The sequence below is a fragment of the Colobus angolensis genome, unplaced genomic scaffold (assembly GCF_000951035.1).
Source record: "Colobus angolensis palliatus isolate OR3802 unplaced genomic scaffold, Cang.pa_1.0 Scaffold197, whole genome shotgun sequence".
Taxonomy (NCBI): Eukaryota; Metazoa; Chordata; class Mammalia; order Primates; family Cercopithecidae; genus Colobus; species Colobus angolensis.
This window is the reverse complement of record NW_012115121.1, coordinates 1,620,333-1,647,096: the sequence shown is the minus strand read 5'-3', so window position 1 is coordinate 1,647,096 and position 26,764 is coordinate 1,620,333. Positions and strand designations below refer to the sequence as shown.

The 26,764-nt window shown below is 37.5% G+C and overlaps 1 protein-coding gene across 1 annotated transcript in view; it reads left to right on the top strand.

Moving 5' to 3' along the window:
* The window catches only part of PLCB1 (phospholipase C, beta 1 (phosphoinositide-specific)), a 671,021-nt gene that overhangs the window by 516,066 nt on the left and 128,191 nt on the right, over nt 1-26,764 (top strand). The window contains exons 5-9 of the mRNA XM_011941002.1: nt 731-810; nt 2,545-2,598; nt 4,022-4,097; nt 11,841-11,941; nt 13,183-13,349. Of these exons, the coding sequence (XP_011796392.1) occupies nt 731-810; nt 2,545-2,598; nt 4,022-4,097; nt 11,841-11,941; nt 13,183-13,349 (478 nt within the window). The remainder of the gene's footprint in view (nt 1-730; nt 811-2,544; nt 2,599-4,021; nt 4,098-11,840; nt 11,942-13,182; nt 13,350-26,764) is intronic.

Genomic DNA, 26,764 nt, shown 5'->3' with positions numbered 1-26,764 from the left:
TGACTTAGCTCTTGTGTCATCTTCTCTTGGAGAATTTTCTAGGGGTTTGGGCCCAGAATGTGTTGCATGTTCCAAATAATCACCCAGAATGGAACTTCTATATTTGTTTGTAGACTTGCTCTTTTCCATTATCTTGGAAGCCTAGTGAGATCATTGCTTTGTGGTATGAGGTAGGGATTAAGATTAGGAGAGTAGTGAGACATTGACAGTGTTGGGAGAAGGGAGAATACTGCATATTGTGTGGCATTGTGATTGACTGGTATAGAGAATTTCTAGAACTGTAGTTAACAGTTAAAGATACCAGGTATAGCTGCTTTGGCATGAATAGTAGAGCAGGAAGATTATGTTTGCATGTTCTGTTGGAAACATATTTGATCATATTTTAAACTTTTTAATGACTCTTTATCTGTTTGTAATTCAAGGAAATAGTAAAGAGTGTTTAGTTATTAAAGGGAAACATAGCAATTTTCTATTTATACAAATTTTAAAAAGCGGAAAAAGTCTTTGTGTACAAAGAACATCTCCTTAGGAAAAAAGTAGCCCCTCAGGGACTTGAATTTACTTATGTCATTTTTACCCAAAAAAGGGATAATAAAACAAAACAAAACAAAACAAAAAACCTTTGGCATACACATTGAACTAATGTGTCTTCCTGGAAGCCAAGCTAAAAGCATGTGTCTAATGACTGTGCAGTATTTAAACTAATGCAAGTGTGATTTACATTTTTCAGGAATGGACAAACGAGGTTTTCAGTTTGGCAACAAACCTGCTGGCCCAAAACATGTCCAGGGATGCATTTCTGGAAAAAGCGTAAGTCACTCTAATTTTATTGCTAAGGGCGTTGCTTTTTCTGAGTCAGTTTCCTTTCTCCTTTGTGAGTCTTCTGTTTATGCCACACTGACTTCTCACACTGATAAACATAAATTTTCCTTTGGGATTTGTTAGAGAACCGATACCTCCCTGGTTCAGAATTGGAAGACTTCCAAGCAAGATTGCTCTTTCCTCCAAGCTGCACATCCGTGTTACACCTGGGCTGAGCTCGCATGAATGTCAGTGCTTTTGACACACAGTAAAGAGACACTTCCAAATCCTGGCAGCTGTGCTCAGAACTAAAAATTATTAATTTCAGATAATCCTCTGCTTCTACATCTGCGTGTGTCCTCTCAATTATTAATCTGAGGAACAGCATATGTTCTTCATTTCTCTAGAGTTATAGATCTCTGACAGATGCTACAATACCTTTCCTGACTACTTAAATCAATAGGCTGATGTCCTGATTCCATCCCATGTAGATGATCCCAGCAAGTGTTAGTAAGAAAAGAGAAAGGATCTAAAGGAAAGAGAAGAAGGAAAATACGGAAAGAAAAGCAAAACAAATTGCCAGATCACTCTGGAATTGCCACAGCCTTTCTAAAGCTTCTTTGACCAAGGAAAATAATGACTTAGGCAAGATGAGCAGCAAGGAAACCTGGTTGTGTTCATTTTGGAAGCTGTGGCTGGTCAGGAGGTTAGGAAGTCTTTAAATCAAAACCACAAGTGGAAACATTAATAGGTGGTCCTCTATTTTGTTTAACAGAGTTGTCTTCCCTCTTCTTATGTAAGACATACCCATCATTCCAGACATAATACCTCAGCCACATTCTTTTTTTTTTTTTTTTTTTTTTACTCTTCTATGAATTCCTTTTGCTTTTAGTCAATATCTCAGGTCTTCATTTAAGGGCTTTTTTATGGGATTGCCTCCTCTCCTGAGTTTGTTACCTTAAGGACTCTTCCTTCATGCCTCCACCTCTTCCCTTCCTTTCTTCCTGTTTCTTTTTACCTTGTCTTTGATTTTATCATCCTTCTTCTAGAATATGTTTTCCAGGCAATGTTTCTAGAACATTTGTTCTTCCATGCAATGTTAGTGAAAGGGGACACAGAGGTAAATAACATGTTTTATCTGAAACATAGCATTTATTGCTAGTTGGCTAATCAATCTCTACTACAAATGTCTATTCCAGAAAGATGTCTCCCTATGAATAGCTACTATGCACATGTCTTTTGATAAACATATTGTGAATATTTTTGTTGCCCACATCAAACTTTGCGATTGCTGGGCCTTAGTGTGTGCAGCTTCCTGAAGTAGAATTCCTAATGTATGCATCCATCAACAGTGACCTAGAGTTCTCATTCTGAGAATGAATATATAAGCAAACAATAAGCAAAATATGGTTAGATCTCAGAAACATACTGTTGAGTGAAAGAAGCCAAACAAAAGAGCATGATTCCTTTATGTAAGGTGCAAAAACAGGCAAAAGTAATCTATGTTATTTGTAGTCAGGATAACAGTTCCCTTTGGCAGGGGGTTTGGGAAGGGCTTCTGGAATGCCGCTAAAGTGACAACATTCTATTTCTTAATCTGGGTGCCAACTGTGGAGACTTGGGCAGTTTGTGGAAATGTCGCAAAATGTACAAAGGCATTGGGTTTTTTGAGTGTATGTTATTCTGCAAGAAAAAAAGCTTTTTTAAAAAAATCAAACCCTTGTTTTTCTGCTTCTCCAACAGCTATACTAAACTTAAGCTGCAAGTCACTCCAGAAGGGCGTATTCCTCTCAAAAAGTAAGCTTTGTGAGCATTTCTCATTATTCATTTTATTTTCCTCAAAGATCTGAATCCGTGCCATGGCTCTGTTTTGTTTCTCCAGCAGCCTAAGTAGGAGTGTGGAAATGCGTGGTAGCCCCATCCTCCCTCACACATGTCTCATGTCAGTGCAGCTGCTTTCCTCATAGACATCTCCCCGGGGCTTCCCTTTCCTCTGGCATTATTTTCAAGAAATACCAAAGCAGGAAGTGGGTAGAGGAAGTGGAGGGACCCTTGCTGCTAAAACCAAAAGGCCATCTGAGATTCAGATCTATTCTGGGAGTGGAAATTGGCTGACCTCAGTGCCTCTTTCTACCAAGATGGCTGTAGCCCTCAAGCAGGGGTTGCAACCTCAGATGCTAACTGGAGCCAGGCAGGGAATATAAATGATGAAACAGGTCAGGAGGAGGAGGAAAAACTAAAGAGCAAACCTTGTCTAAAGGAGACAACAGCTCATCTCCACCATATATCCTGTGGGACTGGTGAGCACCTGGTATTAGATTGTCTAATGTCTTTATGGAACCCATAAACCTAAATTAGTATATTAAATTGTGCAGTACTTAAGTTTTATTTTTAAATCAAATTAGTAACCAAAACAAGTCCATCTCTAGGTCACATTCAGCCAAAAGTCTTTAACTTTTGACTTACAAGCTACTAGAAAGCTTCTGCAAATACACAAATTAAGCCAAGCACAATGGCTCATGCCTGTGATCCCAGCACTTTGGAAGGCCAAGGCAGAAGAATTGCTTAAGGCCAGGATTTTGAGAGCAGCCTAGGCAACATAGTGAGACTCCATCTTTGCAAAAATTTAAAAAAATTAGCCAGGTGTGGTGATACATGCCTTTAGTTCTAACTACTAGGGAGGTTGAGGTGGGAGGATCACTTGAGCATGGGAAGTGAAGACTTCAGTAAGCTGGGATCATGCCAATGCACTCCAGCCTGGGCAACAATGTGAGACCCTGTCTCTAAAAAAACAAAAAAGAAAGAAAAGAAATAAAAGAAAAGAAATTCATTTAAAAAAAGCAGAAATTAAAAATTAAATTTATTAATAATGCAAGGTACACCTTGGGGCAATGGGTAGTAGTAGCAAGGGGACAGAACTAATAAGGATGTTTATTTTGGTGCTTAATATTGGAGATTATTTAATACAATATTTTTCAACTGGGTCAGCACCATAGTCCTAAAATATTTATTTTTTACTGGATACCTTAATTTTAAAAAGCACACAGGTCGATCTTTCAGAAGACAGATGCAAATGCATGGAGGAATGTATCTTTTCATTCTTTAAATATGAATAACAAATAGATTTGACTGAATGGAATATTTTGAGTTGGCATCATCTATTAGTGCTGTGATCCATGTGCCACTTAAACCTCTCTCCTTTGTTGTGTTCACTTCACAGCATATATCGCTTGTTTTCAGCAGACCGGAAGAGAGTTGAAACTGCTTTAGAGGCTTGTAGTCTTCCATCTTCAAGGGTGAGCATGTTGTGTTATGCTATAGTCTGAATGTTCAGCCCCTCCAAAACTCATGTTGAAACTTAATCTCCAATATGACAGTTTTGAGAAATAGGGCCTTTAAGAGGAAAATAAGAGCCTCCATGATTGATGGGTTAATGAATTAATGGATTATCATGGGAGAGGAACTGGTGGCTTTATAAGAAGGGAAAAACAGACCTGAGCTAGCATGTTCTTCCCCCTCACCATTTGATTCCCTGTGCCACCTCTGCCAAAGTGGAGAGTCCCCACTAGCAAGAAGGCCTTTGCCAGATGTGCCCTCTCGACCTTGGACTTCCCAGCCTTTGTAACTGTAGGAAATACATTTTGATCCCTATATATTATACAGTTTCAAGTATTCTGCTATATGCATCAGAAAACAGAGTAAGACTGAAAATTGGTACCAAGAGGTGGGGTTTTTGCTCGTAACAAATATCTGAAAATGTAGAAGCAGCTTTGGAACTGGATAATGAACAAAGGCTGAGAAAAGTTTATAGAGCAGGCTAGAAACAGTCAAGACTCTGATGAGGCCTCTTTTTACTCCTATAACTCCAATCAATATTTCAATCTAGAATGACCCTTGCTTTTTGTAGATAAAAAAGTTACCTAATAAGGTAATATTTTTTAAATAGCCAAAAAATGCTAACATTATCAAGATGACAATTTGAAATGTGGTTTCAAACTTATTAACAATAAACGCTTCTTGATGGTTTTTTTTAAGATATTAGCTAATGATAGTGTTGAGTTAAGAGGCGAGACTCAACTCTGGTGGTGGGGTATGGACACCGGACCAAATTAAGGACCAGCTAAAACGGGGGAGCAGAAGCAGCTTTCCATAAAATATGCCCATGTCAGTTTACCATTGCCAGAGCAACCCCGAGGAATTACTACCCCTTTCCATGGTAATGACCCCATGACCCAAAAATTACCACCCCATCATATAAATTTCTGTATTAACCACCCCTTAATCTACATGTGATTAAAAATCAGTACAAATATAACTGCAAAACTGCCTGAGCTGCTACTCTCAGCACACTGCCTATGGAGTAGCCCTGCTCTGCGGGAACAGGCATGGAGCTGTAACACTGCTGCCTCAGTGAGGTTATTTTCTTCTACCCTACCACTGGCTTGTCCTTGAATTATTTCCTGAGTGAAGCCAAGAACCTTTGCAGGCTAAGCCCTACTTTGGGGCTTTCCAGCCCTGGGTCAGTGTGAAGCCATTGTGTTTAGCAAGATATCTGAAATATTAATTGCATCTCACCTTAGCATTTTAGAATGTTTAGTTTTAAGATTTATAAGCTGTGTACACAATTAGTATGGTGCTGTGTGCTTATAAATAAATTTATTTACCTGCTTTACAGAGTTGTGCTCAGAAAGTTTTTACTGAGAGGGCTGTAGGATCTAACTAGTTTGGATAACACCTACTTTCCTCATACAGTGGTAAAGTAAGTGAGAGGACAAGCATGTAACATGCTTTTTGTTTTTATGCCTGACACATACAAGGTACATCATGTACATTAACCACCTCAAATGAAATAATTTGCTTTCGTTTTGATTAATTTCTATGTTACTGGCTCTAAAATGATTTATTACTATAGTTTCTGGAAGTCCATTGCATAAAATTTTTTTCTCATGCAGAGCTCTCTTTTCTATTACAAGTTATTTTTATCTTAGTATCTAAGCAACAAGGAAGCATTTACCTAAGGATAACATATAGGAAGAACCTTTGAGCCCCTCAAAATGTGCCAGCAATATTCAAGTTGCACTAAATAAGGTTGCAAAGCCATTCTTAGACTTATGATTGAATTATAAAAGTATTGAGTGCTATGGTTAAATTTATCAGCCAATTATTGTTGTGAAGACTTTTCAAAACAGCAAAGTTCATTAACAACTTTGGTAGGTCACAAGAAAGAAAGGAGAGCATCTCTCCACTATCACCTTTCTTCTATAGGTGGAAAAAGCTAAGAAGGCTGCAAAAAGTGAGCAGAGCTGTGGAAAGGCTCCCCCAAAACATTTTCACCTTCATTTTATAAAGCAAAATAAAATGTTTGAACCTGCTTGCTATTGCTTTTTTGTTAGATGCTTTGGAGTAGGAACAATATGACAATTAAAGTCCTGTCCCCAACTTCAACAAATATTTCTCGAGCACTTACTATGTGGCATTGAGAATATGGTGGTGAAGAAAATGAAACTCAAGGTTTCAAGGACAATAGAGTCTTCTGGGGAAACTAGCCAATAAGTATGCCAACAAATGCATTTGTAAACTGGGGGGAGTGCTATAAAAAGAAAGACTGGAGAGCTACTACCGCAAGAAGGGAAGCTCATTCCAGAAAAAGAAAACAATTCGTGCAAATCCCTGAGGCTGGAAATAATTGCCCTACTGGGTTTGAGCAACTGAAAAAGACCACTGCATTCAAGCATAAAGAGAAAACCTGAGAGGTGAATTTGCAAAGACATGCAAAGAATTCTTTTTCCTTTGCAATCACTTCTGATTTTACCTTTTCTGGATAACATCTCATAAAATATAATAATCAAAATATTTAACTTATGAATCTAGCTAAGGGAAAGAAGGAACAGAAAATTAAATGCATCAACCAATTCCCCGTAAATTGTAATTTTCTAAACAACTGGATTTTGACCATTCAGTCAATAAATATACATTGTGTAATCTACTATGTTTATTATATGTTCAAACTTTCAGACCAATGTCAACTGCAGACAAATGTAAAAGGAAAATGAGATTCAAATAACAGCAGTTATGTTTAAATTGGAAAAAATTATCTCTAACAAATTAAATGTAATGACAATTATCTAAAGTTGGAGATAACTTTAAAAAACAACCTCTATGCTAAAACTTTGAAAAATTATTATTCATAGTAAAGTATAATTTACTTGGATGATGTATAAAATTAGAATGCTTTTTAAAAATCTAAAAACCAAAGACAGTTTCAGAGCTAGGAAATAAATGTTTCTGTGAACTGACTATGACGAATCAAAACTCCGTTTTAAATCTCTATGAAAATTTCATTTCTGTAACAATGAATCTAGAAAATATCTACTAATTAGCAAAAAATATTGGTCATATTGACAAGAGGTGTTTTAAACAAGCTACGGAAGAAAAGGGCTATATAAATCATAGATGGTTCTGCATAAATGGGAGCATATTTTGTAGCCAAGTCACTTAAACTAGATTTAATTGTGCTCTGTAAATAGATATATTACCAGAAATCAGTGGATATTGGATGTGGATACAGTGGATATCCTGTTGAGATTTTTTTTTTTTAAACAGGATCTTTGTGAACATTGTTAGGGATAAATAAGGTACTTGAACTTGTATCCTGGCCGACATGATCCACTAGAATAACATGTTCCTTTAGAAGGTACTACTCTTTCGAAATTACAGTTGCTAGCCTGAAGTTACCGTAATTGTTAAAAGGTAGTACTGAATCCAAAGAGAGAGACAAAGCAATTGCCGTCCTTCTGTTAACAACCCAAATATATTTTCCAGTGAGACACCTGAAAACTGTTCCGTATTCAAAAAATTACCACTTTACCCACAAACTTTCTGAGAACTGAAAATAGTTTATTTGCACCAAATTCCCTTGATTTAAGGCTTATTAACTTGCAAAGAGCTCAGTGACATTTGGAATTATATAGTAGTCTTGCCATAGCACTGGCATATGGAGTTGCATTTTAATGAAGAAGATCAGGAATAAACCCATGTATTTGTTTCAAATAATAAAGTTTACTGTACTTGATGGGCACACATGTAATACAAAGAGAAATTAATTATTTTAAATTTGAAGAATAGTACAAATTTTACTAAATACTATGAATAAAATGTATAAAATGACTTCTGTGTGTAACTGTAGTATGTTGCCTTTCTTCTATGCCTTATATCCTGAATATAAATCAGAAACAATCATTTTTGTATTTGTGATTCTTAATATCAAAATTCTGCTTTAAAACCACATTAAGTATTCAGTTCATTATGAGTGATTTACTTGTAATTATTTCGTGTATTCCATGGCTAATTGGCTAATTCAATGTTTTCTTTATGGTTTCAGAATAAAAATATTAACAATATGTTGAATTTCTGAATTTACTGGGAAATTGTCCATCAACTTGTCAAGACAAACAAGTCTATATATGGACTTTATTCATTAGAGTCTGCTTCGATGAATTAATATATTTTAAAATAACATTTTTTTCTGAATTTTTTTCCGAAATTTAAGTACCCTTTTCTCGTATAATTATTTTTTAAATCTAGAAATGTATAATGAAGAAAATGCAAACCACCATCCCAAAACTAATAGGAATATCTAGTGTACTTGCTTACAGTGTAAAGTATAGAATTAAGCAACTCAGATTCAAAATATAGTCATTGTCACCTCATCACACCCATTTGCTCACCCAGGACCTTAGACAAGTTTTGTAACCTCCTAGCACCTGAGTGTTCCTATCTATAAAAGTAGTACAGTAATAATGCCAACTGCATAGAGTTGATGGGCTTACATGAAAATATTCAAGTAAAGCTCATAGAACTATGTTTGATATACTGTAAATGCTAATTATTATTCTCATTTTGAGTATTTTTCATATGCATATATTGGGGGGATCTTGTTTTTATTTTTAATTTGGCGTTTGGATATGACATTACCAGGTCTATGAAATCTAGAAATGCAAATGCCACCAGTGCTACCACCAAGATTGTTAAAAGTTTTCCCTTGAGAGTCCTTGTATACAAGCATGGTATTGAAACAATTCAATTTTTTCAAGTTTGCCAATACTTTGCAGTTTCTAAAATAAATGGGCCTGGTTCAGATTACTAATTTAGATTATACTAGCCTTCTTAAGTCATCCTTCAAAAAGGTCAAGCAACAAGAAGTAATCACTGACAGTGCATTTTGTATTGGGTGCCTGATGTGATGGACCAAGTCCTGGATTAAAAGAGAAGACTCAAGGTCTGATATCATCTCCTGGGTTCATCCAGCAAACACTGGTTAGGTATCTACTATATGCCGGGCACCATGCTGGGAACACAAAGGAATTAAATAAGAGATTGTCATGTCACTCAAAAGCTCATAGTTCAGTAGAAAATAAGACATATAAAAAATAAAGGAAAAGCTGTGGAAGGATGCAATGACGAAGATAGATAAAGGGAGACTGTGAACACAAAGAAAAAGTAGTGTCATGTCTAGCTGATGTGGTCAGGAAGGGTTCACAGAGGAATATTTGAATGTTGGGCAGGATCTTTAGAGTATTAGACCTTGGATTTCCTCCTAGACAAACAGGAAAAATGAATTCGTGCCATTCACTTCACCAAGTTGTGAGATCCAGAAAGAGAAAGTATGTGAATTAGCTTTGTGAACTTCAGTCTTGTTTAAACTGCAAGGAATTAGGGATTATCCATAGCTTTTACCTAAATGTCTCCCCTATACCCTTTCATTTTAGCTTTCAATGATGCTTACTTATTTTAACTCCTCTTTACCGAACACTTTTTTTTCGATTTTCACCTACTAACCCCAAAGACTTTGGGGTATCCTCATCAGTCAAGTTGGGCAAAAGAAAAATGAGACAAAGAAAATCAGCTATGTTGAAATGTTTTCTTCTTTCAATATGCTAACATCCAACTCGCAATGAAAATAATGTTGTGTTTATTCAGATTATCTCATTAATTTGACCCCTCCTAATTCACAGCTGGTGCATGAACAATAGTAAGATTTTAGTAAAGCATATTGTTCCATCAAATTATATGTCAGGACTCTTATGTAAATGATGTTAGTTAAATCTGATATTTCAAAGGAAATAACAGCACGTGAGTGTTCGCTGTCAATTTCTCCACATTTCTCAATAAATTACATCCATTCATTTAGTAAATATTTATCTGTACCTACTCTATGTGACACACTGGAAATAGAGCCATTAACGGACAAGACACACATCCTAGCTCGTGTGCATCTGCAGATTAGCAAAGAATAGAGAGAATTGTATAGCTGGGAGCACAATGCATTGAGTGTTGAAATGTGAGACATGCAAGGTGTGATGTGTGCGCAACTGGAAGACAAAACGCAGTTCAAGGGGAAGGCAAAGGCTTTCCAGAAAAAGAAGTTATAAACTGAGACGGGAAGGAAAAGAGAGGTCAGCAAGTGAAGGATGACAATTATTGCTCTCCTTAGATCAAATTAATTTATGTGTATGTTGGATGAAGTTGGTAGAAGGGGAAATGAGGTGAACTCTATTTAGTAGGAAAATAGGAGAACACGCTTGGAGTTCATAAAATCCAGTAAAGCTGGAGGCACTTGAGTTGGCCAGCAGTGCCATTGAGCACGTTCTCGCAATTGATTTTAAGTATTTCTCTTCCTTGTGCCTAACAGCCAATAAGTAAGGTAGATAGGGTCATTTTCATCTATTAAAACTATTTACAGAGCTCCAGGTGTCCAACTTGGAGAGAGGGTGGAACTGAAAAGTGTGCAGTCTCCAGCTAAAGAGATTTCTCTCTTTCTATAAATCAAGTGGAATTTTGGAAACGTGCTTGCAGGTTATACTTGTTCCCTTTTTATGAATGCCAAAATACTGATAAAACAATTCACAAGAAGTCCCCACTGCTCTTGGATTTGACCACTTGTGTTTATTTCAAAGTTTGTGCTCAAGTAGCCTAAGTTATAATGACACAACACATCTATGTATAATGATTCATGTATTGTTTGGTTGTCTCAAAATTCTGTTTTGCAAAATAGATTTTTTTCTATCTCTATACATGGATTTAGTAAAGGAAATATTACTTCATTCATTCATTCCACAAATATGGGTCTTCTGCTATTGGCCGAGTGGTGAGCTAAGTTCTCTTATCTGTTTGCAAGTGGTGAACAACTTCAGACAATAATTTTTAGACATTTGTATAACTGTACATTTCAAAACATACGAAAACAGTAAAAGGAAGGGCGTGTTCTTTTGTTTAAGGGTTTGAAAAATAAAAATAATCACATTAACACGTACCTGAAATAGGAAGACTGCATGAAAAATGTCCTTCCTGTTAACAAAGGCTTGAATACATGCTTCCGGTTTCCATGGCAGCCCAACTAAACAGAAAAATAAGTCATAGAAGTGGCCTTTTATATCAATGACTTGCTTCCTAAACAATAGGACCAGGAGCAATCAGTGGAAAAATAATGACTAGTGCTGTCCTACTTATGAAAACTGTTTTACAACTTATCAGATTATTCAAACCAGAGGGAACATTGTTTGAAAAAAAATGATACAAAATTGGAATTTATGCGTTATGCACATGTACCCTAGAACTTAAAGTATAATAAAAAAAAAAAAAGATTCAAGTAAAAAAAAAAAAAAAAAAACCTAAAAATAATTCTGCCAAACAGACCATCTTTCCTAGGTCTAACTTACTTTAGAAAATGTATGTAGGAAATGGCATTAACATCCCTTTAGCAGGAGAAACTTCTTAAGCTTAAATTAAACTGAAAAAGCCACAGAAAAAAGGGTTTGACACCTTAAAGTCAGTGTCCAAATGAACACTACGGTTGACCTCATAGGTGTGTTATGAATGTTTACCCTGACCTCCTAGAAGAAAAGGAAAAAGAAAGGAAAGAGGGGGAGAAGGTGAGGGAAGGGAGGAAGAAGGGAGGGAAGAGACAGAGAAAAAACAGGGAGGGAGGAAGCTGGGGAAAGAAAAAGACCATTTGCTGACTCTGTTGTTTTATTTTCCAGAATGATTCAATACCTCAAGAAGATTTCACGCCAGAAGTGTACAGAGTTTTCCTCAACAACCTTTGCCCTCGACCTGAAATTGATAACATCTTTTCAGAATTGTAAGAGTACACATTTTAACCCACATCTTTTTCAGCTTTCATTGATTCTCAGGTGACTAGAGCAGACTTTGAGTGGTAATTGGAGATGGAAGAATATCATAAACTATGTTTAAAAGCAATATTCCTGTGTGATGTTTTGGATAGGATCATACAATCTTGCCCATGAGGTGCAACCACTGCTTTCAATGAGTACAAGTTTGCTGTGATATATTGTCCGAGGTAGTTGTTTTTGTATGCTCAGATAACTTGGTATGGTTGAAGGATTATGGGTAGAACAGGGAGTCATCTTGGCTTAGTGGAGATAGACTCATGTTGCAGGAAGAACTGGATTGGGAACCAGTTATTTTATCTCTCTAGGCCACATTAGCAACATGAGAAGTTTGGATTACTAAGAACCCCCTCAGCTGAAGAATTATTTGCTTTTATGTTAGAAATTATAAACTTAAATTAAGGCATTACTTTTTTTGAAAGATTAGAAGAACAAAAGGAAAAAAAAAAGAAAGAAAGAAACCAAGGCACTAAGGCAAATATGGGGAAAGTAGCAGTTTACCTTTCCTGAAGTACTGAAATCCACATGACAGAAAAACAATGCAAAATGTGGTAAACAAAATAAGGATTTCTTCAAATGGAAGACAGGCAAACAGTGCTGCTGAAAATGACGTTGCATAGCCTTGCTTTGTGCTGTTCGTTGCCGTCATATATTTATTGAACATCTGCAACATTTGTACCACCGACTTTGTCTTTCCATGATCAATACAATTGAAATGGGAAGTTCGAATGGTATGTTGAGGAGTTATAGTCTCTTGTTGAAGCCTAACTGTAACTTTTAAAAATGCTCAAACAGGTTGTTTACTTTAAGTAATGACAATAAATACATCTTTAAATGATTGGGGATATGGAGTTGGATGATTAAACCAAAAATTTACTGTCATAATCAAAAAACCTCTGTGTTCAGTTTAGAGTGGTGCACCATTATGCATATGATGCAGTGTTTTTCTACTGTGAGTTTTCTTACCCATTTGGTATTTTTCAAGAGCATTGGGTTTTAGTGGTAGCAATTGCACAAGATATTTGCAGCCCATAGAGGTATAAAAATCATGTTTTTAGGGCAAGGTAAGAGTTTCAAAATAGCATTTTCTTATCAAGTATAGCAGGCTTTTATTTCCCTAGAGTTAAATGCAAATATATGAATGAAACTTAGTTTAAAAAATTCTTATTTATTGGTTTTTAACTGTTTTTAGTGGTGCCAAAAGCAAACCATATCTTACCGTTGACCAGATGATGGATTTTATCAACCTTAAGCAGCGAGATCCTCGGCTTAATGAAATACTTTATCCACCTCTAAAACAAGAGCAAGTCCAAGTATTGATTGAGAAGTATGAACCCAACAACAGCCTCGCCAAAAAAGGTCAGTACTTCCTTTCACACCAAAGGGAAGCTCTTGTTTCTGATTGGGGGTAGTCACACCCTGGGAGTTAGGAACACCAATGATTGTTAGATTAGTTTCCTCTGTTTACAAAGGCATCCCTTTCTATCTGAAATCACTTGGAGGTTCAGTGCAGTAGGTTTTTCTTTAAACTTTGTTGTGTGATTTTTTTTGTCCTGATTGTTATATGTATGAATGCATGTAAAATATTTTTTAAATGTCTAATCCTTTGTTTTGTTTCAAATTCACCCAGTGACTTAATGCATACTTCTCATACAGGAAATTCACTATCTTTAGGTTACCCTTTTGGGTCTTTTTCTAGAAAGTTCTGTGAAGTGGCCCACAGATTTTTCTAAAGTTCTAAAACTGATGAGAATAGTTAGCCTGTGAGACCCTTATCTTTTTCCAGTATATACTATCTGATAAATTTTTCTATCTGGGGAAATAGTCTAAAATTTGGCTCTCTGTGTAGAAAAACTTAGTGTTGTAAATACAAAACAACCCAAAAATTGATAACCCAAAGGCAGCTCTTAGTTACCTGGAAGTTTTTAAGAAATTTATATTTTTGATTCTGGGAAAATGAATTGCCAAAATAAGATCATGAAGATGTAATTACTGCAAGTTTTCAACTATATGTGGCAGCACTGTCCCTGAACAAGATCTTCCACTGCAAAGACTAACTCTCATCTGGATTGAAATATCTTCACCAAGAAAATTAGTGTGTTATCACTGATGTTATTGCAGATTGCCTAGATATTCCATAGGGAGGAAAATAAAGTACAATTAACCAATTATTGAAAAGAAATCAATTATATATTAATATGCAGGCATTTTCCAAAGTAACATAAATAGCTCTAGCAAGCTTATAGTCATAAATAAGAATGATTATCATAAAAGTACATTTAAAAGTCTTTTAACTCATTGTATGTAATCTGGAACTGGTCCTCTAAGTGGAAAATGAAAGCATGAAGTATAAATGGGCCCAGGTGCTGTGGCTCACGTCTGTAATCCCAACACTTTGGGAGGCCGAGGCGGGTGGATCACTTGAGGTCAGGAGTTCAAGATCAGCCTGGCCAACATGGTGAAATCCTGTCTCTACTAGAAATACAAAAATTAGTTGGGCATGATGGCACACGCCTGTAGTCCCAGCCACTCAAAAGAGGCAGGGGAATTGCTTGAACCCAGGAGACGGAGGTTGCAGTGAGCCGAGATTGCGCCACTGCCCTCCAACCTGGGTGACAGAGGGAGACTCTGTCCCCCCACCCCCCAAAAAAAAGAAAGACGGAAGAAGAATAAGTATAAATGTAAAATCTATTAATTATATCCTACATGTTACTACTTGGGAATTTTTCGATGCAATTTTTTAGTTTTCATTTGTTTTCTTGGTGAAGCACTTTGCCTTAGTTGTTGTCATCATTCTTACTGATGCTATGAAGGTGAGATTAGTTAAAGGAAACAACTAACCCAACAGTATGTCTTGGCATGGCCAGGCCTGCCCCTCCAAACCTACTTAAATGGTTGCCCTTTCTTCTCTAGTACACAAGAGATGAGATTTCCCCTTATCATGAAGCAGGGCACATCTTGGAGGTTTTGCCCAAGTAGCTTAGCAGTTCTCTTCTAAAATCCAAACTTCTCCAAAAATAACATACACATTGTTACAACAAATCCAACAACACTTCTAAAAACCAGTTAGCCAATAACACTAGGATAACAAAAAGCTTTTGTGAAACCAGTGAAACACTCCAAAGTGTAAGCCTTTTCCTTTCCTCCTTCCTTCACACCACACTGCTGATGGCCCTGGCTTCAGCAGGTATCTGATGCCGCCATACATCATCTTCTGATGACTTGCACAATGTAGAGGGTACAAAGAGAAAACATTGTGATAGATTACTGTAAAACCCTATAATCCTAGAAAAACCCATTTTGATTCTAATGGAAATTAAGATGATGTCCCTCTCCTAGCATTTGCAAAATTATTTAGTGCCATTTTATGAATTTCAAATCGAAAGAGGCACACAAAATATTTTAAAATTTAAATGTTTTATAAGCAACTTTATCTGTTTTTCCATACCTTAATATGACATTGATCACAAAACCTCTGTGTCAACCTTAATAGCAGTATAAAGAAGCAACATAGAATAGTGGTTCCACTTTTGAGTTTCAAAGCTGAGATCCACCCTACTAGTTATATAGCCTTGGTGCTTAACTTCTCTATGCCTTCATTATTTCATCTTCAAAATTAAGGACAGAAGAATTCTTGATTTGCTTGTTGTAGATTTGAATTAAATAAAACCTGCAAAGCATTTGGAAAGAAGAATCTGGGCCTGTGTAACACGATGAATAAGTGTTAACTCTTCTCAATGTTTTGAAGTGTAGTGTGTTGGCATTCCTCAGGTGTCGTTATCTATTTTTTCTAGGAGATCACATGATTTCTGGGCCTTAAACTTTCTTTTATTTTCCCCAGCACCTAGAAGATGCACCTGCTCATGATAAAATCCTTAATGTAGACTTGCAGATGGGATCTAATCAGTGACCCAAAGTATTTGTGCCCCAACTGATCACTTAAGAATGTTGCCTAGTGGTCTCTGTACAGAAAAATTTTGGCTAATGCCATCTCTATCTAAAGCCTTATCTAGCACGTGGGAAGGACAGAGGCTTTGGAGTCCAACAGCTGGAATGTAGCTAAGGGGCCAGCCACCTGCTACCATATAACATGCATCCTCAGTCATCCCAGGGGACTCCAGCACCAGTTCAGAAGTTCTGGTTGGCTGTATCTGTAGCTCTTTCTTCTCCAGAATCCATATGAAAGAAATTCAACTCTTGAGGAGTTAAAAGTCAAATTACAAAGACCTTAGTAGGGTCATTTCAGCTCTAAGTCATGTACACAGAAAGGGACTCATGATAGCTGCCTTGTTTTAGGATAAAGTGAGTTTGTGTCTGTTAATGTTTAGTTCAGCACACAATAGTCATTCAGTAAATGGCCTAAATTGTTACTATCACTGTTTAAAGCAGGTCAAATGGTACTAGAGGAAGCACTCAGTCTCTGGTGTTCTAGTCTTACAAACTCAAACTTACAAGCCAACCTACATTAAGTCATTCATAACTTCAGTATTTAATAACTCTTCAGTGAAAGGCAAGAGGCTACAGACAGTGACAGACCCAGAGATAAACCCTATGTCCCTAGAGATTTGCACTCCTCTTAAACGTGTGTATATATTATATATGTATAATTCTATGTTATTAATATAATATGTAAATATATTAATAATCTAATATCCATAATTAATATAATATCTAAATATTACTTCTTGAAACCCAATGTGCACCTGAATCACCTGAGCCCTTGTTAAAATGCAGATTCAAGATTCTGCATCTCTAACAAGTTACTGGGTGAGGCAGAAGATGCTGAGCAAAGGCCCACACTGAGTAGCAAAACTCTAAGAAGTACAGAGAAAAGTGCAGTAAGCATGAAGATAAAGGGATTTCTTCCTGTAGGGGACAGTTCATGGAAGAGATAACATTTGGGCTGAATTGATTTTAACACAGATGAGCTACAGACTTTAAAACTTTAAACTTTTAGTCAAGTAGTTAATACATTTGCATCAATAAACACGTAAGAAAATAAGTAGGGAAGTTTAATATTACATTATAATTTATTCTTCTGCTGCTTTCATTTTAACTGTTTTCAGATGTGCCCAAGTGTTAGTTAAATTGGTGCTGATCAGGGAGTTAAGTCTTATTTACCTGAGAAAGGCACTTCCATATAGCCTATACTTGTTATAAAATGCTAAGCATAAGATACACACATAATATACGTAATAGAATATAAGCATATATAACATATATATACACAACATATATACACATACACAGAGACACACACACTCTCTGATATCAAGAAACATAAAGTAGGTATTAAACAAATAAATAATATACAAACCTGACATATGCTGTTTAGCTTTTATTTGCATTTTATATAATTTTTACATAAAACATAGACTTGAAATTAAATGAAAAATTTTTAGCGTCGTCAAAAGCCCAAATGCCAAAGCCAACCATAGTTTAGCTGTGACTAAAAGGGTGACACGTGGGAAGTATGAAATGAAACTCCAGAAGAGACAATAGACTTGGATCCTCTGAGGACTTGCTGTAATTAGCATGTCAGCCGCATCTCCATGCTGAAATTTCTGTTTTGGGAGATGTGTGTGTTGGTTATAAATAATCAGAGGATTTCTGGGATAGAAAGGCTAAGGCTAAGGCTATGGCTGGGTCGTGTGTGCGGGCTCCACAAAGAGAGAATTGGAATCTTGTCACAGAGGGTACTATTCTCCTGGGAGTTTGGTTTATTTTTACCATTTAAAAATCACACATTGAAAAATACCATGGTCCCTGGTCAGCAAAAGTGTCCTCCTGTCCATGTTGTTTGCACGGTAGACTTAGATATTCCTGGCACAGGAACATGCAATGACCACTGCCTCTTGAAAACAAAATATTCATGAATGTCATACTTTCAAGATCAGTGTCTTCAAAACAGTTATCTTTTTAATCACTTAAACTCTTCAGATGAAAGACAGTGAGTAAAATTAGCATGAAAAATAAAATAATCTATAGGTAACTTTGGTAACAGAATGCAGACTTCAACTTACATATCTATGAATGAAGGCCAAATTTTACTTAAATAAACTGCCAAACCAAAAGAAAACAGTAATTTTTTTCATGCTTTTATTCTGTGAAGATCAGGTGTTTGTGAGTGTTTGTTAAATAATTGAATTAATGTAGCAGATTATAATAGCAGATGTTTCAAACTACGTTCCTTTTATCATCAGTTCTTCCTCCTAAATTTTTATAAGGCATACTATACAGAAGTATCCCCACTTTGTTGTAATTAAATCATAAAAACGAAGCTATATAATCCCTTTTAGTGATCACTACTCACTGAGTTAATAGTTTAATAGTTGAAATGAACTCAAAATTATAATGGCGAAGTAATTTGGTTTTAAGCAAAGCAGTAGCAGTTCAGATATAGCAAGTGTTTTAGCTTTTTTTCCTTTAAATAGACCTAAGCCAATAATGATTGTATCAGTAGTAAAAAAGCCCTATTACATTTTCAATATAGTTTTATTTAAAGTATTATACAGTTCAGCTGTGTTCTCTCATTGTCAACACCAAGAAATAGGCTGAGAGTGATAGAAAGAGACTGGACTTGGGAAACTTGAAACCTGTAGTTTTAGGTGAGACTCCTCCAGTTGAAAAATGGCAGAAATTTAACTCAAACTAAAGCACTGAATAAATGTACTTGTGCATATAAGCAAAAAGTCAAGGTGTTAATGGTTTCAGACATGACCGTATCCAGGAGCTCAAGTCATGTCATCAATAATTGTCTTTGTTCATCTCTCATCATTTTCTCATACTGGCTCTAGTTCTTGGGCAGATTTTCCTGAATGCCAAGACAGCCACCAGCAGCTCCAAACCTGTAGCTCACCAGTCCTAGTACACAGAAATCCTTTTTACTCATGGTTCCAATGAAAGTCCCAGAGTCCAGGGCATGGCTTCAGTCACTCAAGGCCACTTCTAAATTAGAATCACAGTGTCCTGAAGGATGGGATAAAAATAAACGGACAGGCTTAAGTCATATGACTCCCCCAAGAGCCCATAAGGGGTCAACTACCTAAAGCACAAACCACATGGACTGACAATTGGAGAGAGATGGTTCCCTAAAATTCAACCAGGATATGCTTCCTAGAGGAAGGAATAGTGGTTGCTTGGCAGATAAAAAGAGTAGATCACACTAAAACTGGGTCAGAAATCAGTCATTCATTATGACTCTTTATTTGGCCTTACCAAGCCATTTAACTTCTTTGACTAGCCCTGCTCCCTAGTTTTCTCAACTTTGAAATTATTTCCTGAGAGAATCACCAGAAGAATTAAATAAGATGCTTTTGGTAAGAAGGTTACATATATTCATTGTTGTCGGCTAAATCGTCGTTGACCTGAACTAAGGAAAAGTGATCATTGGCATTTATGCCAAATTATTTTAAAACATTTATGAGTCTAGAATTGAGACTCAGAGCCTTGGGCTGAGGTATTCCTGAACATTGCTGTTTCTCATCTAACAGGCTTATTTAATGTGCTACAATTAAGGATAAGAATAATCATTTATTAATGAAACTTGAAAAAAATATGGCATGTCATATCTGTGCACAAATGGTCCTTTCTGACTCAATCATTCTTTTCTATACCTTTTTATTAAAATGGAATTATAATTATAGTCATAAGAGTAAGGATGTACACTCGGCTCTTGCTGTTTACTTCATTATCACTTCAATGTAGATTTTTTAAATCATATTTTTCCAGCACCATTTCACTTTACTAGGTAGAAGTTATAAAAACTATTGATAGTGATGATTATAATCTCTATTCTCCATCATTGAAAGATCAAACATGCCCAGATTAAAGAAATAGGCTGGCGCAGTGTCATGATGAAGCCAGTAAACCTCAGGCAAGAGACTTTACTTGTGTGCTTCCGGTTCTTCATCTGTAAAATGGGATGAGACCAGCAATGTGGCAGACACCTGTGCTAGTCCCATGTCCCTTGGCACTCATGGTTCCAACTCAGCCACTTACACAGTTGGTAACTCTCCAGGGCCTTCTCTCAGTCCATCCACAGCCAGGCTACAATTCCCAGGGATGTATGCCTCAGGAGTAGTTGAAGAATAAATACCTCATCTTCCATGCCCCTTGGGTTGCAAAGTTCTGATGTGTGTTCTCTGCTTTCTCCCAGAGTTCCTTGGTGAGACTGAGCCCTAATTGACCACAGCCGTAACCTGCTTCATAACCTTCTCCTTCTTAGCTACCTTTCCTTCTTGTCTCACTTCTCTTCTCAACTGTTGTTTCATAGGGTCAACTCCCAAAAAAGCTACTTGCGCTCAAATCCTTGTCTCAGATCCTGCTTTTGGAAGAACCCAAACTAAGACAAGCACTTTTCTATAAATGGCCCTAAGGGAATCAAAAGTGAAAGATGGGTAAGGTCAGAGTTGCTGAGCATTGAGAGAAAAAAAAAAAAATGGAAAGAGGCTATGCCTCATCATTCCTGCCAATCTGTCACATTATTGTCTTCATTGTTTCCAATCATGAAGCCCTGGCCAGTGGCCTCAAATCATAGATTTCCAGTCTACAAAGGACTTAGCCATTTAGCTTAGCCAAGTTGTCAGATTATTAGAAGAGGCAGTTTGCAGAAATGGCAATGTTGGGACCAATACCCTGTTTTCGTTGTCCCATTGCAGAATTCTTCCCAGTACTCCAGACATCCACCTAGGCACTCCATCAGGACTTGCTTAGAAAAAAGTTGCAACACAGTCCATTTAGAAGTTATTGATTGATATCTATAGCAGTGGTTTCCAAACCGGTCCTAGACAGAGCACCCTTTGTTTGTTTCTTCTAACAAAGTCTCATGAGAAAGGCCAATATGTAGGCAAAAGCTTTAAAGGTGCTGTCTTGGTGGAATAGAGGGGAGCCTGGAATACAGGTGATGGTGGCTGTTGCCTTACCACTGTCTCCCCTTCTGACCCACCCCATTCTCTACAGGGACATCTGCCCAAACCCTGGGATATTCAGGATGCTCAGTTTAAAAACCACTCCTCTGAAGGAAATACTGACTAGTTTAAGGATCTGCCTTACAATTAAGGTAGCATCCATTTAAGTCATTTTATATAGATTACCTACAAAGTAGTTGAGGAAACAGAACCGAAGTGAATCAACAAAGTCAACACAAATGAGATCAATTTTCTTCCCAAAAGACAAAAGCAGAGGAAAACTATATGATGTAGCCAATGTTTTTCATGCCTTAATTAAGTTACTGCACTGAAAAAGCTGCTGAAAAGCTACTCTAGGATTTTATTGATCGAGATCTCATGTAAATTCCATCTATTGACTCTCTAGCCTCCGCGGAGGGTTACAGAAAAATGGCATTGTCGTCCCCGAGTGCATTCCAAGTTCTTCTTAACTTCATGTTTGGTATGTTCATAGACTTCTCTGAAATATTTCACATTGCCTAAGAATGAAAAAAAATTTTCAAGATAGTCATTGTGGATCTATTGTTCATTGGTTGACCTGGCAACTCCTTTTGCTTTCCTTTCCCTTATTACATTTCCTTTATTCCCAGAAGGCAGGGCCGGGGCCTGAGGAAAGGCAAAGGCCTGGCCCAGGAATCCTGTTTCTTTTCTTCTTTCTTTCAGTGACCTCAGTGTCTGCTCAGGCCCACAGCTCTGGCCAGAAAGTCACAGCCCCGTCTACCCACAGCTGAAATGTCCTTTGTTCAGAAAATAACCAGACAGGAAAAATATAAATAGTAAAAGGCAAAATCAAATGCCAGTCCATGGGATAGAGAAATGAGCTTAGTAGCCTCATCAGCCTCGTAGTCTGCTGAGTCTTGTTAAAACTTCTTTCCTTCATCACACCTTTCAGAGGTGCCTTTCCATTTCATGTGAGAGCTATTGGGACACAGCAGAGAATGGCTTCTTTCCCCCTAGATGTGACCTCCCAGCAGAACACGGCATTGATAATTGTTGGCTAGTATACCTTTCCCCTTGTCAGCAGGGTCTAGGAGTAGGTTGCAGTGGAGGGGTGGGGGGCAGGGGACTCTGGCTCAGTCAAAACAGGCTGACAGGTTGTACTGTGTTAGGAGGGACAGAGGCCACAGAGCCACAGGCGTTTGGCTCCTAACACTGGCATTATCCAGGGTCTTGTCAATAATCAATGTGATACAACAGATAAGTGGGAGGGAAACAGGTCGAATGCAGAAAAAAAAAGCAAACCACAGGGAAACCAGATTAAGTGAGGGAGGGACCTTCCACGCTAACCCTTAATAGAAAAGCTGAAAAATGTACCATGGTGGGGAATCCTGCCAGGAAGTAGAAAGTGAGCAAGGATTTCACTAATCTCTTATGGAGATTCTGGAAGATCTGTCCTAACTCTGAATCACTGCAGTCTCTAGGATGCCAGCTGTGACAGCAAAGATTATCTCTAAGCTAGGGATAGCATTATTTTAACAGGAGAGTTAATTGAGAATGATGAACAAAATCAAACTTCTTATCTAAGTGTTCTACGTTATATGTAGAAAATAAGCCCAAAAAAGTGCTTCTGAACAATGTGGTTGTATGTCTTTGTTGGGGGTTTTCCGAGAAGCCAACTTTGAAAGAAGATTCAAGTCCACAGAGTTTGAAAGGTGATTCCAGGAAGTACTAGTAGGACAGTAGGAAGTGTGAATGAGGAAGAGACAGCAGCTTACAAAAAATGTGTTGTCACGACAGTCATTCCCAACCACAGCCATTGTTGGAGGATGCTCTTAGAAAGTGTTAATTCTTAGGCCCCTCCAGCCTGCACCACATGAAGTCAGTCATCAGGCAGAGATGCAGATACAAGTCCAGCCCAGCTGTATCTCCTGGAGCACCAATACAGTCTGCTATGATATTATTACCAGCAAAACACTGTTCACGATACTAAAAAGGATGTTCCCGCCTCACTCTGCAGCTATAACAAGAATCTCCAGCATGTCAAAAAAGAGATCCTTCAAAGTACCTGATGCTTATTGAATGCATTTATTTATTCTAACATATACCTAATGCAGTTGTGTGGACACTTTAACAATCATGTATTACCCATCTAACTTATGAACTGCTACAAAGAGGAACAAAGTCCAGATAAAGTATTTGCTCTCAAGGAGCCAAGGAGAAAATTCTAATATTACAAATAATTATAAAACAAGATATAATGCAATTCATTTCCATTTATTCCTCTAGCTAATATCCATTCATTCATGAATGTACTTCTATTCATTCATCTAGCAAATATCTATTGAAAAACTATGTGCAAGGGAAGCTTGAAGGAAAAGGGAAGTTTTGTTTATTGACATTATGAGGAATTTCTGGAATTGCTCTAAGCTCTTTACCTGCAAATTGCCATGGCACATTTTTCAGCTTTTCTATTTCTTGTACAAAACCTCAGACAAGTCTTCAAGTCCATATTATTATTCCCATTTTACAATGAGGAAACCGACTCTTTGGATGGTCCAGTAATTTGACTTGTTATACTGTTTGAGAATGAGTTATTGAGAGGTAAGTCTAAAAATGTAACATTTGTGACCTGACTGGAAGCCTTCATGCTATTCTTGACTTACTTGTTGGTTTATTTACTCAACACACAGTTTTTTTAGTCTTGCTACCTGTGTCAACCCTTGAGTCAGACAATGAAAGGGCATGATTCTTCATCTATCAGGGCTCTCAATGTAGTAGAACCTCCTCTGTAGTCAGTACAGTGGGGAAGGATGTGCTGAAGGCATCTGAAGAGGAAACTGGCATTCCATGCTGTGCTTTATGCTGCAGAGCAGAGGGCCAAATGAGAGACAAGTGGCATGTAGGGCACTAAAAGATAACGTGTTTTAAGTAGCTCGTCAGAAAGCATTAATGAGAACGTAATATTCTGCGCCTGCCTTTATGCTAGACTATGGAAGAGATATAAACAAAGCGAAGGCCATGGTCCTTGCTCATACAAAGCCAATGTCCAATTTGATCAAGAAACATGACATTCTGGTGAAGGAGCTGGAACATTTTTCCCTCTTTGTATTATGGTCAGGAACCACTGTGGAGGGTCTCCTCTCATAAAGCACTGTGACAGTGTGCTCATAAAAGGCAATGGAATTGGTTTCCTACCCTCTGAGAACCTATAATTTTAAATGATAAATCAGTCCTTATACAAATCTATGTTCCAAACACAGCTCTAAAGCTGTATTTAAGAGAGACAGGTTCTAATCTGGATTCTGTTCTTATCTTTCTATGTCATTTTAAAGGGGCTGTTTAATCTCTCTTGGACAAGTTGGCTTATCTGTCATGTTAAATAATAAAACTGTCTTCTACCTACCAAATAGAATGATGAGGAGTAAATAAACTCACAGATGTGAGAATACTTTGAAAAAGGGAAAGTGTTAAATCAAAGTAAGGTGTTATTATTAAGAATTTTCACACAAAGCCACATCAAATAGTACAACTTAATACAGGGGAAACTGCAGGGACACAGAAAGCTGTGAGCACTGTGTGAAGAGCCAGTCTGCAGGAGCTTTTGAGAAGAGTACATGGCCATTTAGGGGCCATTATCACACCATATCTTGGAGCTGTATTTGCACATAGTTATGGTAATAGCACAGTTTTTGCAATCAAGATGGAATAACAATATGTGACACTTTTCAACTTAAGATAAAATAATAACACATGGAAACAGGTGCAGAACATACCGACTCCAGATTTAGGGGGAAAAATGGTAAAATAACCAAAGACACCAGTGAAGTTCATATAATGTGCAAAAGCACAGTTAGCTGGCCAATGTGATAGGAAAGTTTGTGCCCAGGCAAAGATAATTGAGAAGGGAACATTTAGATTATTTCTTAAAATAGGCAAATAGACTTTGGTGAGCCATGGGATATTAATGCCATCTGCACTTACTTTCTGTGAGCTGATCTAGCAGAATTCGCAAGGCCCAAAGCACCAGGAAAAAACGTGAGCCGAGAAATTGCTTTTCAGTGCTGTGCTTAGAAGTGATTTAAGGAGGTGCTAAACCACTGGGCTGGTAGCGTTCCAGTATGCTCTGGTATTATTGCATTAAGAGTGAAGATTGAGCAATGATGAATGGATTCTCAACCACCTAATCCCAGTGACATCCAGACATCTGAGTGCCAGATCCTGCCTAATTCGCATTTGGCACAGTAGAAGGAGGCTGGTGTCCATGCAAGCTGGCAGACACATTGTCCAGTTTTCCCATCTTGACTGTGATGATTCTACGTGGATTTATGGGCCATCTGTCTTCCAAGGCAAAATTTGTAGATTTCTCTGTGCTGCAGAGCTCTGAAGATGTTATTTGCATGTGTTTAGCTGTTTTTATTTTTTAAAGCTAACCTGCATGATTTTTGCAAACCCCACAAAACAATGTCACTTCTTGTGTTCACCATTTCTCTTGTCCTCATGTTGGCATGGCAAGTTTTCTATTATATTTCATTTTTCTTCCTAAAAATCAGATTCATGGGTTGGAGGATAAAAATGCTAGAGGATGCCTTTAAATTACTTGCAGAGATCAGAATGTAAATTAAGTCGGGAAAAGAATTTGGACCTTGATAGACAAATTCAAATCAAAGAGCTAATCCTCACGCCTCTGCCAAATGGGTCATTTGTCCGCCGGAGCTCAGCTTCTTTACACAGAAAGATTAAAGTAACACGTTTTAGAGAGATAAGTAAATCATGGGAAAACTCTGCCTTGGTCACATTTAGGATTATTTTTAGGACCAATGCAGAGTGCCCAGATTGAAGCCAACTGCCAAGAAGGCAGGACATCTTTCCTCCCCATCATCCATGCCCCCAGTCCAGGCCGTGTTAGGAAAGTTATGTGGATAAGCACTATCAACCCTACCCACCATTATCTGTCTTTCCATTGCCCAGGCATGGTATCCAGATCCATTTCACACTAAATAACCCTGTGCCCTCAGACAAGTTGCTAACATCTCTAAGCCTCCGTATACTCCACTGAAAATGGGAATTTAAAAGTATGTCTCTCATAGGATTTCTATGCCTGGTGTGTGGTCAATGCTCAGTAACAGTAGCTCCCATTATTATGATAATTATGGTTATTTACCTTCTTCTATCACTAGATGATGTGTGATGTCTTCTACAGCAAGCAGCATAGCATCATGTTTAATGGCATGACACACAAAGCCTGACCGCCTGGGCTCAAATCCCAACTTATTCACTTATGAGTTGTATCCTTGAGCAACCTTCAGCAAGCTACTTGAGCCACCTTATCTTTGGGCACAAACCTTGAGCAAGCTACTTGCCTCAGGTTTCCCTTCTGTAAAATAGTCATAGAAGTAGCCACTTACAGAGTTACTGTGAGGATGAAATGAGTTAATGCTTGCATATAGTAAGTAGCGTATCACAAAAGATTGTTCAACAATATGCTGGAAATATTTTAAATCATGAAACTCTTCTAAGGCTCTCTTTTTCCTTGCACTTTCCTGTCATACCCTTTGTCTTGTTTTGTTTTTAGTACTGCATGTGTAAGCATGGCCTACCACATTTTCTTTCCTTGATCCTTTTTCCTTTAGCACTTTGCTGCTGCTGCCTTAAACTGCTTTTAGGACTAGCTCAGGAGCAGTTCCATGCTAGTTCTTTAATGGCATGATGGGGCCATATCCTAGCTAACCATCCAGATAGCGTATCGAGCAGGGAAGAACCTCATTGGGGCCCCTTTCAGAGACCTTAGCAATGTGCCATGAGTTGTATTTAAGGATTAGATTTTGACTATGCCCTATGTACTTTTTTCTTCCACTGGGTCACAGAGCTCATGCAGAGTGTAATGAG